The sequence below is a fragment of the Euprymna scolopes genome, chromosome 15 (genome assembly GCF_053919585.1).
Source record: "Euprymna scolopes isolate OS-2025 chromosome 15, ASM5391958v1, whole genome shotgun sequence".
NCBI lineage: Eukaryota > Metazoa > Mollusca > Cephalopoda > Sepiida > Sepiolidae > Euprymna > Euprymna scolopes.
In genome coordinates, this window is record NC_136496.1 from 79,003,338 (window position 1) to 79,017,752 (window position 14,415).

General features: G+C 33.7%; 1 protein-coding gene across 1 annotated transcript in view; it reads right to left on the reverse strand.

Annotated features, from left to right (window-relative positions):
• LOC145293929 (uncharacterized) overlaps positions 1-13,205 on the reverse strand; it is a 119,369-nt gene extending 106,164 nt beyond the window's left edge. The window contains exon 1 of the mRNA XM_080140755.1: positions 13,068-13,205. Within this exon, the coding sequence (XP_079996881.1) occupies positions 13,068-13,131 (64 nt within the window). The 5' untranslated portion in view covers positions 13,132-13,205. The remainder of the gene's footprint in view (positions 1-13,067) is intronic.
• Positions 13,206-14,415: the final 1,210 nt, after the last annotated feature.

Genomic DNA, 14,415 nt, shown 5'->3' on the forward strand with positions numbered 1-14,415 from the left:
AACGAAACATTCGTACCTAGTGAAAAAGACTTTAGGAATGGATTTATAAGTTAGTTCGATGAGCGGAGTGTCTGCCTTTCACTGAGTGTACAGATATTCACGTGTGCCTTTAACAGCATTTGTCGAGAGCCTTCGTCCCAGTTATAAAAAAAAAGGTTTCAAGTCCATCTTCATATGTTTAACTTGTCTCAGGTTGTTTAATCTCGTCACTAATAGCATCGCTTGATATTCTTTTTAATGGGGCTTGATACAAGAATTTTAACGGATGTCATTTTCGAGATGAATATTAATGAAATTAATAAATTTTAATGTTTAATGCAGTTTTACAAAGAAGTGTAAATAATATGTAAAAAGAGTGAATGTCCGCCTCCGTCTGTTTAACGAGACGAGAAATTTACTTGCTAATAATTATAATTTGATACTCTTTTTCATAAAGTTTTTTTTAAGAAATGTATATTTTTGGAGATAACATTTAAAAGATTTTAGTTTCAATCTATTCACAAATGAAATCCTTAATTTCAATGTGACATGACATTTCTAATACCTCAAACTCTTATTATCAAAGGTCATAAAAGACATTTCTAACCACGTGTTACTTTATATTTTCAATAAAATTCACATTTCTCGTGAAAAGAAAAAAAAAACTGTAGCAGCTGGAAAGCAGTTTTATGGCTTTATGTATTTTACCTATCAGTCGCAAAATGTCAACTAGAATCTGAAAGATTAAAACGACGTTAATTATTTTACATAGGTTACTGATTCCAATAAATTGATCACAGCTCGAATTGTTTATGAGATTATATATAAAAACAAGCAGTTACCGCATGCAGGCGTTGCCCGGAAAAAATGAAGACTCTTAGACATGTGTATTCTCATCGGTGAAGTAATATTTCTCAATTTTCTAAAATCTCTCTTTATATATATATATATATATATATATATATATATATATATATATATATATATATATATATATATATATATACTTAATTTACTCACATAAAATTAATATACGAAAGTATAGATGGAGCGGGGAATCTGGCGAGCATAGATGATTTAACTATGCGAGGAGGAAGCGGTGTGTTTGGCTTAGACCTATTGATCCCATGGGGAGCAATATTCTTAGGAAGTGGCGAATATGACGTGGTCGTATATGACGTGGCGATACTGCTTCCCATTTGGGAGGTTAAAATCCCCTAAAATCCTGAGTAAAACCGGGTAAATATGCTGAGATTGTCCGTCAAACGTTAATTGAATCACGGACAGCGGCAGGTGACCTATAAAAAGGGACGAGTTTATTGTGTTTGATAAAAAAACAGACAGATATTTTTATTTTTTTTAAAACAATGAGGGGAAATGTCAGAATAAGGAGCAATGACATTCGTCTGACCTGAGGAACGCCGGCTCAGACGTTCTAAGTTTCTGAGTACAGAAATTGACAAAGTTGGGCCCTTTGAGGTCGTGTGAAAAGGATTTCATTTTGGTCCCAGATTTACGAAACTGCGGACGAATTGCTTAACTGCACACACGCAAAATGTATCTGGGGAATTCCCAGAAAACGTCTCGGACCCTGATTGGTTTATCAGCTCGCCAGACCCACCTTAGTATAAGAACGAGTACCCGGGTCGAAAGAGACAGATTGAAGCCCAATCTCGAGAGAAACACACGCTCCCGGAGGATGGACACCCCCTCCATCCATCCTGACCGCCATCGTGAGAACGAAGAATAAGATTTTGGGAGAATCTTGATATTTTCTGGTGTAATCGAACTGAACGTTGTATATATGTAAAAACTTGAAGTTAACTTTTTTCGTAGTTAGAAATCCTGAGTCTGTCTTTCTTTTTCTGGCGTGCACGTGAAGCTATTTGCTTTTTCAGCAGAAATCAACACGGAGCTGAGACGCTGAGAACCCATGTAAGGACCTCCCAGCAGAATAGACGATCACGACTAACAGTTTCGATGAGGCCATAGGTCAATTGCTGACCTGAGTGGCAGACATTTCACAATAGTAGAGCTTATTTCAGAATGACCCCGGAGCTTTGATAAGTGGTGACCACCACCAAGTAAAACCCGCATGAAGTAATGTTGCCACATTTAGGCTGGTGCGTCTACCACTAGTCTCTTACTCTTACACAGGGTTCAAAAAAAAGAGTCTCAAATCTTATAGGTCACACACTGTAGGCCAAGCTCCACCCTCTGTCCCATCACCGTAATGTTGTATTCCTGTGCCTGTTTTTAAAAAAGGTTCCTTCAGTCTTTGACAGACTATGGATACCCACCGTAGAGGTGCCTGCGCGTGAAATTTTTGTGGCAGGAGGTGTGCAATCTCCAACCACATCCTGAGTCGACGTCGGTAAATACCAGTGACAACTGGAGTGTATGTTCAGGACGATGGGAAACAAATGCTGAGATTAGCAAAGAGCACAATACAGCGCCTAGAATTCCCAAATGGTCACCCATCTGTTACTAACCGGGCTCAACGTCGCTTAACTGTGTGAACCGGTGTGTCAACGCAATTATGCCGTATATTTTACAAGTATTTAAATGGAATATATTTTAATGAACTCATAACATTTTTGCCCCATCGATGTACATACTTCCGACTAATCTGACAAGCAGCAAAATCCCACCCCTTCACTGATGAGGTCCCTAGATGCCGGAAAGCCTTCTTCTCTAATAGTTTCTTCTCTCAGACTTCTAGATTTTGGACTTCCTTTTCCTGTTTCCTTGGTTTTACTAACCTGCAGACGCTTAAATGTAAAGTGAACAAACATCTCGCTGCTCAACTCCACATGATCTCCGCATGATCTCAAAGTTGCAATATGTCTTGTTTGGGTTGAAAAATTTAAGGTTTTAAGCACTTTAGCCCATCATGGTTTCTTTAAATTAAATTAAATATTTACGTTCATTGTTTAAGATGGCGTCCATTGGAAAATAAATCCAACTCGAGCAAAATATTTGCTGGAAAACATTAAATCGAATTACATATTATTTTTAACATACTGCAACTAACCACACGAAAAACTGACGAATCAGAATCAAATATACATTTTTAATTATGAAAGCTATCGTTAACAAAGAAATCATGAAATGGCTGAATTTATTTTATATATTAGAAGAATATACTCTCTAGATGCTAGATAGTTTAGTGTTATTCAAATATTATTGATTTGAATAAATTATAGATCTGTTGGTTTTTATAAATTTCCAGTCGGAACCCAGACACCACAGTATTATTGTACCTATTTACTATGCCTCCCCACGGGACAGAGTTAGACACCAGGGTCGTTTTTTAACGTGGAGTATTATTGTAAGGGACAATTTAAACATTAAAATTTAAAAGTAAAACGTACTTCTACTTCAAACGCGAACGGAGAACCCACAATATTATTGATATGACGTAACTGAAAGTAAAGTTATTTTTTTTTTAATTTTGACGCACCATATATAGTCTAGTCACAAAAAAAAAACATTATTTTATGGCTCCTTAGCCTTTTTGACGAAGTGCATTTTCCATACTTTGAAAGGCCTTGTGCCTTACTAATTCAAACGTTGTTCTTATATATATATATATATATATATATATATATATATATATATATATATATATATATATAGATAGATAGATAGATAGATAGATATAAATATATATTCATATATACGAGGGGTGTGCAATAAGTAATGCCCCTGACACACTTCCAGTTGTCTGATCTAGCTGAAATTTTGCATGTTCAATGATTTATATCTATACGGGTTATGTGACAAATTACAGCTCTGGACTAATTGTGGTTTCTGTTTTACAGGTGTTTGAACTGAGTCAGGTGTGAAATGGAGCCGGTTGAATGTCGAGCAGTGATCCGGTTTTTGTATTTGAAAGGACGCACACCACAGGAGACTTTTGATGAAATCAAAGAAACATGGTGATAATGCCCTATCATATGACCTTGTAAAACGCTGGCATTGTGAATTCAAACAAGGCAGGAAGTCTGTGGAAACAGCTCCCAGATGAGGCATCTGTCCGTCAAGTTGAGGTTGCCATTTTGGAAGATCGGCGCATTATTATTCACCAAATAGCCCAAGATGTCAAGATTAGTACAGGGTCTGTGGAAACTATCATTCATGACTATTTGCATATGAATAAGGTGTCTGTAAGATGGATTCCCATGTTGTTCACACCATTCCAGAAGCGAGAACGCGTCGAGGACTGGATGATGAATTTGGAGATCTGCCAAGAAGATGAGTCAAAGTTTTTCGAAAGACTGATTACAGAGGATGAAACCTGGGTCCATCACTATGATCCAGAGACCAAAGCTCGGTCAATGCAGTGGAAGCACTTGAACACTCCACCTCCAAAGAAGTCAAGGGTGCAGCCCTCCGCTGGCAAGGTCATGCTCACAGTCTTCTGAGATCAGGACGGAGTAGTGATGACAGATTTCCTGACAAAGGGTACCACAATTACAGGGGCCTATTATGCTTCACTTCTGAGGAAATTAAGGGAAGCTATCAAAATCAAGAGGCGGGCAAGATCAGCAAAGGTACCCTCCTGCTGCAGGACAACGCTCCGGTCCACAACTTGCATGTCACCAGATCATAACACAGGCGTGTGGTTATGAAATCCTTCCCCATCCTACCTACTCTCCTGACCTTGCACCCTCTGACTTACACCTCTTCCCAACTATGAAGTTGTTATTGAAAAGAAAGCGTTTCCCAGATGATGTAGCCTTGATTTCTGAAGTGACGTCGTGGTTGGAGGGCCAACCTGGGGTGTTCTACAAAAATGGTCTCCAGAGCTGCATCAAGCGATAGGAGAAATGCATAACTCTGGGTGATTCCTATGTAGAGAAAGACTAATAACTGTGCCAAGTTTCGTTGCCCTACTGCTCTAGGAAGTGGGTCAAGAGCATTACTTATTGTGTAATGTTATGACCCTTTAGGCTGTAACCATAGCGTAGTATCTGTTAACTGTGGCAAGCGGGAGCAATGGTCAAAACATTATTATTATTATTATTATTATTATTATTATTGTTGTTGTTGTTGTTGTTGTTGTTGTTGTTGTTGTTGTTGTTGTTGTTGTTGTTAATTGATTTGAGCGACGGATGGTCGCTGGATCAGTTATTATGATTAGAAGAATAAACAATTAAATTGTGAAAGAAATGATTGACGTGTGAATCGCAAAAAGAATGTGAAAATAGAAAATATATGTAAACATTATTTTGGGGTTTTGAATAAACAAATTACTAGGTGGATTAGATTGGTAAGGGACACGTAATTAGGGGACGTAAGAGAAAACGTGATGTAGTTAGTTTTGGAGAGATTCAGAGAGTTGAGGATTGACCACCAGAGCAGACTAGACATGGATGGACAGACAGCTAGGAGCGAGCTGTAAGAATAGAAAATGTAGAAACTGCAGATCCTGTGAAAACCATTTGAGACAACTGTAATAAATTTATATTATAAAAATATAAAGAGTTGTTTTAATGGTTTCACAAATAAGAACAGATGTCTCAATTGATTGGTGCTGATCGCTTCATGGTTCGTCACGGAGCAGCAGGAAGTTAAAAGAACTCTTCAAAAAAAAGGTATGAAGCATATATTATTCTTCTTACATATGAACTGTAAAAATATCCCGTGTGATAAGTCTGATACAACATGACTCAGTTTACACGTCAATATCATGTCCTCCTGGGTAGACAACATACATACGATTTATACGTTTATTATCTGTCTGTTAAAAGAACAATATCTTACATCCACTAGATAACACATGACACGTTTTAATATATCATCTCCTCCAATATAAACCAATATACAACAAACACTCATTAGGTGTCCGTTGACCAGTTCGCATCGACGATGCGATGTCGAACCTGGGTTGTGAAAAATACAACGTGGAAGCAGGTCCTGAAATTGGAATGTAGATTTCGTGTCAAGAAAAAAAAAAGACAAGAAAAACACATAAAACACAATAAAATGTCTGGAATAAAAAAGAAAAAAGAAAGAACAATAGAAAAAAAGTAATACACACGTACAACCTTTTCACGAAGAAAGAAAAGAAAGACATACAGACACACAGATGTAAAACTTTATATATAGAAAATAGTTAAGAAAAATGTTTATCGTATTAGAAATAAGCTCGTTATGAACTGAAGAAAAATATCACTTAATGTAAAAGTTAGAAGGGGGGAAAAACGAATCACGTTCTTCTGTTTAAAACAATGGACCGATGAGAGGGAGAAAGAGACAGTAAGAAAATGTAACGGGAGCACGCACAGATGAAATTGTTTTGAATGGTGTCAATTATGATTGAAATATTTACACCGTTGCAGAAGTTTATAGAGGAAATGGCCATCGGTTGTTTTGAACTGGTTAAAAAAAAGAAAAAAGAATTGATACTGTTTTTCAGGTCAGAAGCAATGGACAGTTTCTGTAAATCGTGAACGTTGTTTTTCCAGTTTTAACGACATTTTTTAACATTTTTTAGGACTGAAGAAGGTTGTTTTATGTAATTAATTAGGAGTTAATGTTCATTGTTAGAAAAAATGTGTATTGATGATTTTATGTTGTATTATATAATGTATAATGGTTGTTTTCCAGGAGTCTGCAAAATATTAATAAAAAAGAAAGAAAAAATCAGATTAGATTAAGATAAAATGGTTGGACTAGTCAAATTAGAATTTTAAAAAGGGGGACAGTATTAAATTTACGTAGGCGGTTAACTATTTTTTTTATTTTTTATTTTTTTTTTGAAGAGATTCACAGAACCCTGCAAGGGGATTTTTAATAGGTTTTTCGGTTATGAAAAATGCTATTTTAGCCGTCTGTATGTAGCTTGATTAAGCTGACCGGTGTTACCGGTTGAAAGATCATATTCTTCGCATACAATAAAGATGGGAGTACTGCAGGCATATGGGCTTAAAAGACTTGTTGTAGCTGTAACGAGGGTGCGCGATAGAATGCACCCACTTATATTAAGCTTGCAGATAGGGCCGCTTGTGAGCTTCGGCTGATTGAAAATGCCCAATCTTTGGAGTAACAGAACTTCTAACACAAGAGCGGACGTGTAGTGGTGACGTGGCCACTATGTAGTGAATCTGAAGTAGGAGAAAGAATAATAAAAAAAGGAAAATATAGAATATATGCCACTGATACGTAAGAACTTTAGAAGTAAAATGTTCCCGTATTGTGAATTAAAGGTTTAAAGAATATCGCCTTTATAAAAGAAGTCAGAAATCTGTCGGATGAGATGTCGGCAAAATTTTTTTTGAGACAAGGCGGGAGGCGCCTTGATATTGGAATTGGCATGGGATGGCTGAATGACAGCTGTTAACGAACATGAGGTTACTTTACCCACATCCCCGAATGATGCCATATCGGCCGTGAAAAATGGTCCGGCCAAATAAATTATTTAAGACGGGATACATAGGAAACATATGTCTGCGCCGTATATTTATTGAAAAAAGGATGAAAATATATTGAAAATGCATAGCGGAGATATTATCTGATATTTTTCAGGCTCGCAGGTGTGAAGAATAAGGTGAGAATAGGACGTATAGGAAAAATGTATGCCGTACATTTTTGAAAATAGGTGGGAAAGGAGTGTAATGTTATGACCCTTTAGGCTGTGATCATAGCGTAGTATCTGTTAACTGTGGCAAGCGGGAGCAATGGTCAAAACATTATTATTATTGTTGCTATTTTATTCTTGTTAATTGATTTGAGCGACGGATGGTCGCTGGATCAGTTATTATGATTAGAAGAATAAACAATTAAATTGTTAAAGAAATGATTGACGTGTGAATCGCAAAAAGAATGTGAAAATAGAAAATATATGTAAACATTATTTTGGGGTTTGGAATAAACAAATAACTAGGTGGATTAGATTGGTATGAGACACGTAATTAGGTGACGTAAGAGAACACGTGATGTAGTTAGTTTTGGAGAGATTCAGAGAGTTGAGGAATGACCACAAAAAAAAAAGAAAAGATAAAAGAAAAAAGGATTGATGCTCTTTTTCATGTCAGAAGCAATGGACAGTTAAATCGTGAACGTTGTTTTTTTAGTTTTAACGACATTTTTTAACATTTTTTTATGACAGAAGAAAGTTGTTTTATGTAATTAGTTAGAAGTTAATGTTCATTGTTAGAAAAAATTTGTATTGATGATTTTATGTTGTATTATATAATGTATAATTGTTGTTTTCCAGGAGTCTGCAAAATATTAATAAAAAGAAAGAAAAAAATCAGAAGATTAGATTAAGATAAAATGGTTGGACTAATCAAATTAGAATTTTAAAAAGGGGACAGTATTAAATTTACGTAGGCGGTTAACTATATATATATTGGGGGGGAGAAGAGATTCACAGGACCCTGCAAGGGGGATTTTTTAATAGGTTTTTCGATTATGAAAAATGCTATTTTAGCCGTCTGTATGTAGCTTGATTAAGCTGACCGGTGTTACGGTTGAAAGATCATATTCTTCGCATACAATAAAAATGGGAGTACTGCAGGCATATGGGCTTAAAAGGCTTGTTGTAGCTGCAACGAGGGTGCGCGATAGAATGCACCCACATAGATTAAGCTTTATTTTATAAATCTCTAATTATTTAACTATAAAATTGTTATTTCCCCCGATTTTCGTAAAAACACATGTTAAATATGCAGATATTTTCCTAAACGTCAAAATACAATTGTGAAGGATGATCTATCGATTTTACTTTACTGGTAATTTAAAATCAATAAATATTTATTATTTTATCATTATTACCAGCAATGGAAGAGTTTGCTTTAAACAAAATCAAATTTAAAAAAAAAAAGACAATTAAAAGAATCGATTTGGCATCGAAAAATAGGCACCAAATGTTCCGATACCCACAAATCTTCCGATTTTTCCGATTCCCGTTTCTGATTCCGATTAATCGTCCCAACACTAATATATATATATATATATATATATATATATATATATATATATATATATATATATATTGTGCAAATAAACATTTCAAAATGCAGTATCTGTTCTCTACAACATTAACGCCATTTGACACTGGAAGTTTCCATGTAACTATATTCCTTGAAAAAAAATCCAAAGTACCGACATATATAAAAACAAGCTAATTAAAAACGTGCTGCTTATAAGTATATGTAATAACACAAATATTAATATTTAATGCCGTTAAATAAAATAAATAAATGCGGTAGTTTATTTAATAAGTGCTTTAGCAATGATGTTAAGCATGAGAAATAAAACTCATTAAATGTTAAGAAAACGGCTTTCCGTCGTTTTGCGCTTTTTGCTGCATGATTAAACAATAAACCATTCTAAGGAAGTTCAACCATGAAAGACCAGAAACAGCCAACATAACCTAACAACGAAGACAGTTATATTAATTATTTGCTATCTTCCTTAAATGGTTACTTTTTCCAGATACAGAAGATAATGGAAATAGCATATTTTTAAATAATAGTTTCGCAGTAAATAGTTTCATCGTAAATTAACTTGCCGCCGGTATCGCCCGTTCGTAAAATACACTTAAATGTGATACTTTAATTTATGCAAATTTTCTATTGATTATTATATTGTACTCAATATATAGTAGAGCTTTCATAGTTAAAAATAAATAAATAAATAAAAATATGACTTGGGTACCGTGAATTAGAATCGAAACCAAAACGTTTAGCTCGCCAGCATTATTCGTTATCATCTGAGCTTAGTCTATACGAATATAAAAGCTTAAAAAATAACGTTATTTAACCTATAAATGAATATTTACGTATGCTTACAAGATCACATTAAGTTGACTTACGCTTGTCAAGGGACAATTCTTTTTAATTTTGTCCCTTTAGCTGCTACTTTTTACTGGCTAAAATCAAGTGAATTTGTTCCACAGGTCCAGATCTTGCATATATCGTTTAAAGTTTTTAGATTAACAATGGACAAATCAGTTTTGATAGAGACTGTTCCTTAAACAAACAGACAAACAAGATCAGTTTTGTATATAGATTGATAGATAATATAATTACTATAGATTAAGTATTTAAGTTAGTGATTGTGTTCATCAAAGATGTGACATGTTGAATATGTACAAAGCTTAATGGTAAATTATCACATGTTAGCTACGACTTGTCTGAAAGTAATATCACATGTTAGCTACGACTTGTCTGAAAGTAATATCACATGTTAGCTACGACTTGTCTGAAAGTAATGTTTGTGTGAAAAGAAGAACCTTTAAACCTTTTAACAAGAGAAACGAAAAATCAAGAGATTATTTTGAATGCCCGTGCAGTTAGTGCTGGGACAATTAAAAGTATATAACAAATCAAATATTAATGATTTATATTGTTAAATAAAATAATACAACTACTTTATTTAAGATCAAAACTAAAAAAAAATACAAATATTTATAATTTATATCATTTATTTAAAAAAAAAAGACTATTTATCTTTATTAAAGACTAGCTGAAGTACCCAGCATTGCCAGGTTGTATGTGATACATTTTAATATTTTGTCCTCATACATTATAATAAAATAGATTAAACAAAATATACATTCGTAATAGTTTTTTTTTGTTGTTGTTTTGTTTTGGGTTTTTTGTTTTGCTTTTTTGTTTTTTGTTGTTATTTTTTTTTATGGAAATTATATTCATGGAAATTAACTATTCTACTGTAAGCGAAGTGTCGTTTTAAAAATAATGGGCAATAGAACTGAGAACTTGACCCGCTGTCAATCAAGATTTACTTAAAAGTACGAAGTGTATTCGTCTTCGGTCGTGATGGATTTCATTCATTCATCCATTCATTACAATAAATTTTGAACTTTGTTACGAAAACTGCAAAATGTGTACAAAGGAATTTTACTAAAAATCTAATGGTTATATATAATTTATTAGTTACGAAAAATTATATTTTGTATGAAAATTATTTGAATGCAGTAAATATTTCAGGAAATTTTCTAAAAAAAAAACAAAAAAAAAAAAAAAAAAAAAAAAACAGAACCACGAACACGCATGCGAAAATTTGTAAGGAATTTTTTATCAGAGAAATAAACCTGCATTTTGTGTTGTCATAATGTCCTGTGTAAGGAAGCTCTATCAGAAAAATTAAAAATAATAAAAATGCACGCATTCGGAAAAAATTGCAGTTTTATTAATATTTGTTTATTTAATTGATAAATGAATATATATATATATATATATATATATATATATATTATTATTATTATAATAATAATAATAATAATAATAATAATAATAATAATAATAATAATAATAATAAAAATTACAATAAGTTTACCAAGGTAAGCAAAATGGTAAACTTAAAATATATTATAAATATTAAAGAGTTAATATTTACAAATAAAATGAACTCAGCCAGATGTAAAAGCTCAATAAAACCGAAAAGGAAATAGAGCTTATAATATGAACAAATGATTAATATATATATATATATATATATATATATATATATATATATATATATATATATATATATATATATATAGGTATGTTTTCGTAAGTGTAATGTAAAGTCTGAAAAAAAAACGCTCGCATTCGGAACGTTAGAATTATTGGTACTTGTGCAGTGCAAGAATTATACAGAAAGAACAACGTTATTATTTAGAAAGCCATTCTTAACATAACTGTTCTGCATTATCACCTAACAATTTATTAAAAACGGAAAGATACCATATAAATTTCATTTAACTTTGAAATCCTATCTGAAATATAACACGGTGTGTACACTGCAAAAGCACCGAATTTTTATTTGAAATTAATAATTGTTAATCTAATCCGTCAAAGAGGGGTAATAAAAAAAAAATACATGCCTTCGTATATTCGAATTAATGTTTGGAATGCTTATTTTTATTAAAATAAAGAAAAACGCACGCATTTGGAAACGTTAGAATTTTGGATTTGAAAGTAATATTTGTTTGTCTAATCGAAAAGACATATAGGTTTTTCTTCGTACTTACAAATTCAAAACCGCGAGTAAAATGTACGTATTATTTAATTTTTTTTTTTTTTTTTGATGTTGTTTATTAATACAGACATGAAAAAAATGAGTTGGTGTCATCAGCTAGAATTGAAATCAAAACATCTAGCGTTTCCGACTGATGTTGTTTTCTAAACAACTTGAAGGAATGAAGCGAATATGCGCATGCGCATAAAAAAAAAAAACTATCGGCTAGTGGGAATGGATATTTTGCATGTAAAATTGATGATGTCTGTACGCGATGTACATGTATGTAAACAAAGATATTACTTTCTATAAACCATCCTAGGTACATGAATTTTATTTCTTAAGATTTTCAGTGTTATGTAGCCAGTAGCTTAAGAGTTTACCTGTTAGGCGAGGCGCTGTATGTACTGCGAGGTAAAATACTAGGTTGAGAAACTACCGCGATTTATCCTTCTCTTGAGGGTAGATGGAACTAGGCACCCCGTCTAGTGATGACGTCACGATATAAAATACACTTGATAGCCGTGGCGAAGCATCAAGTATTCAGCTACCGACAAGATTTGAATTACACTACAAACTCGTGTAGTGAGTTCAATCTCGACTGCGGCCACGCTGGATGGATAGGGTGATGTAGGATACAAATGAAAAAGAATCAACCTTAGAAGTTGGTGTGTCCCCCCCCAATGATGCTGGGTTAAACAGAACTTAGAGGTAAAAGATACCAAGGTCTTGTATGGCATTAAATCTTAGAAAGATCTTCACCATTCCAGTAATTACAGGAGCTACCGGAATGGAAAAAAAAAGGGAATTTCAAAATCTCCTTCACAAATATACCCAGTGAACTAGGTGCAAGAGAGATACCAACAATTGCACTTAACAGGGCCGGTAGAATGTTGAAAATATTTCTCGGTTGAAATGTATGAGATAGCGGATGCACCATCCACAGCTAGAACAAAATAAGAAAAATGAAACAAAAAAAGGCAAATTCCAAACTTAACTTTGAATTTTATCATTGCATAACACTTTTGAATTTGTCTCATTGAAGTTTTGATTACAATGAAATAAGCGTATCTGATACGAAAATAAAGACACGGTGTTTAGTGACTCACCCTTTGCGTTTGCTGATGAGATCAGTAAACTGATGCCAAACGCCGCCAACAAAAGACCTTTCATCGTGAACGATTGGAGATTCTTGCGATGAAGCAATTCTTCCTAGGTTTTTATGGGCATAGCTAGGGGGAACGCCACGTCTACATCAGTAAATCTTCTTCTTTTAGGGGGGAGGGCAATTTGGGAACGCCTTCTTTCATCGGCGTTTGCAACAGGTGCTCCAAATGAGTTTCATCATCACGATCTTTTTTTAATACATAATCAGTTGTTTTGTACGATTCAGCCAATGAAATTAAAGGCTATAACGTATGAGTTTTTTGCTGTTTTTTGTTTGTTTGTTTGTTTGTTTGTTTGTTTCAAAAAGATTTTGAATACATGACAGTAATTTTTTATGGGAAATGCTCCAGACGAAGCGTAAAGCAGCTTGATGTAATTTTGAAAACATGTATTTCTGTGATACAACCGACGTTTACATTGAACATAAAAACAAATTCCACTCCATTTTTCTGCTAATAAACTCATTTCCCTTTTTTTGTCACTTTTTATATAAAAACAAGAGGAATTGGGTTTATCAGCAGAACAATGCAGTAGAAGTTGTTCAACAATGTACATAAGGGAAGCTGAATATAGTTGTTAATCAAGGAGTGGTAATCATTTGGGACAAAGGACCTAACAATGGATGTCAGTGTGTTTTGGGTTTGTTTGTGGTCAGTTTTTGGAGCGGTGATGAGTTTTGCAACAGTTTGAATCAGTTGGGTGCAGTCTTGGGCTTGCGTCGGTTGACGACAGCTTTCAGTTGAGAATAGTTGCGAGTTGTGGCTTGAACCAAACTGAGAAAGTTTTAGAAAATTGAGATAAGTTGACGTCAACTGACAAACACGCTTTCGACAGAACATAGATGTGGACGTTAGCGTGGAGAGTGTCGATGGTATCATACACACACAGAGAATGCAATTTACAGAATGTGTTGGAGTTTGTGACTTTTGTTTTATATTAATTTTATACTTTTGAATCCGTGCTCTCGGCAGCCGGTGCTCCAAATGGGCTTCATCATCACGATCTTTTTCGAATACAATCAAATTACAAAAACTTTTCTGCACCTTCAACTGAGATAGGAATTCACCAGTCCAAATATAACAAAAATATTCTATACATGGTCTGATAGTAGATTTGTGGAGAGAATAGCCTCAAGTGTGAGAAAGTATTTAGAAAATTCAGAAAACATGTACTAACAATATAATTTATCTTTGTCTTTTAAAGTATGTCATAAATCGACCTACTTATTTGCATTGTTATATATATATATATATATATATGTATATATATATATATATATATATATATATA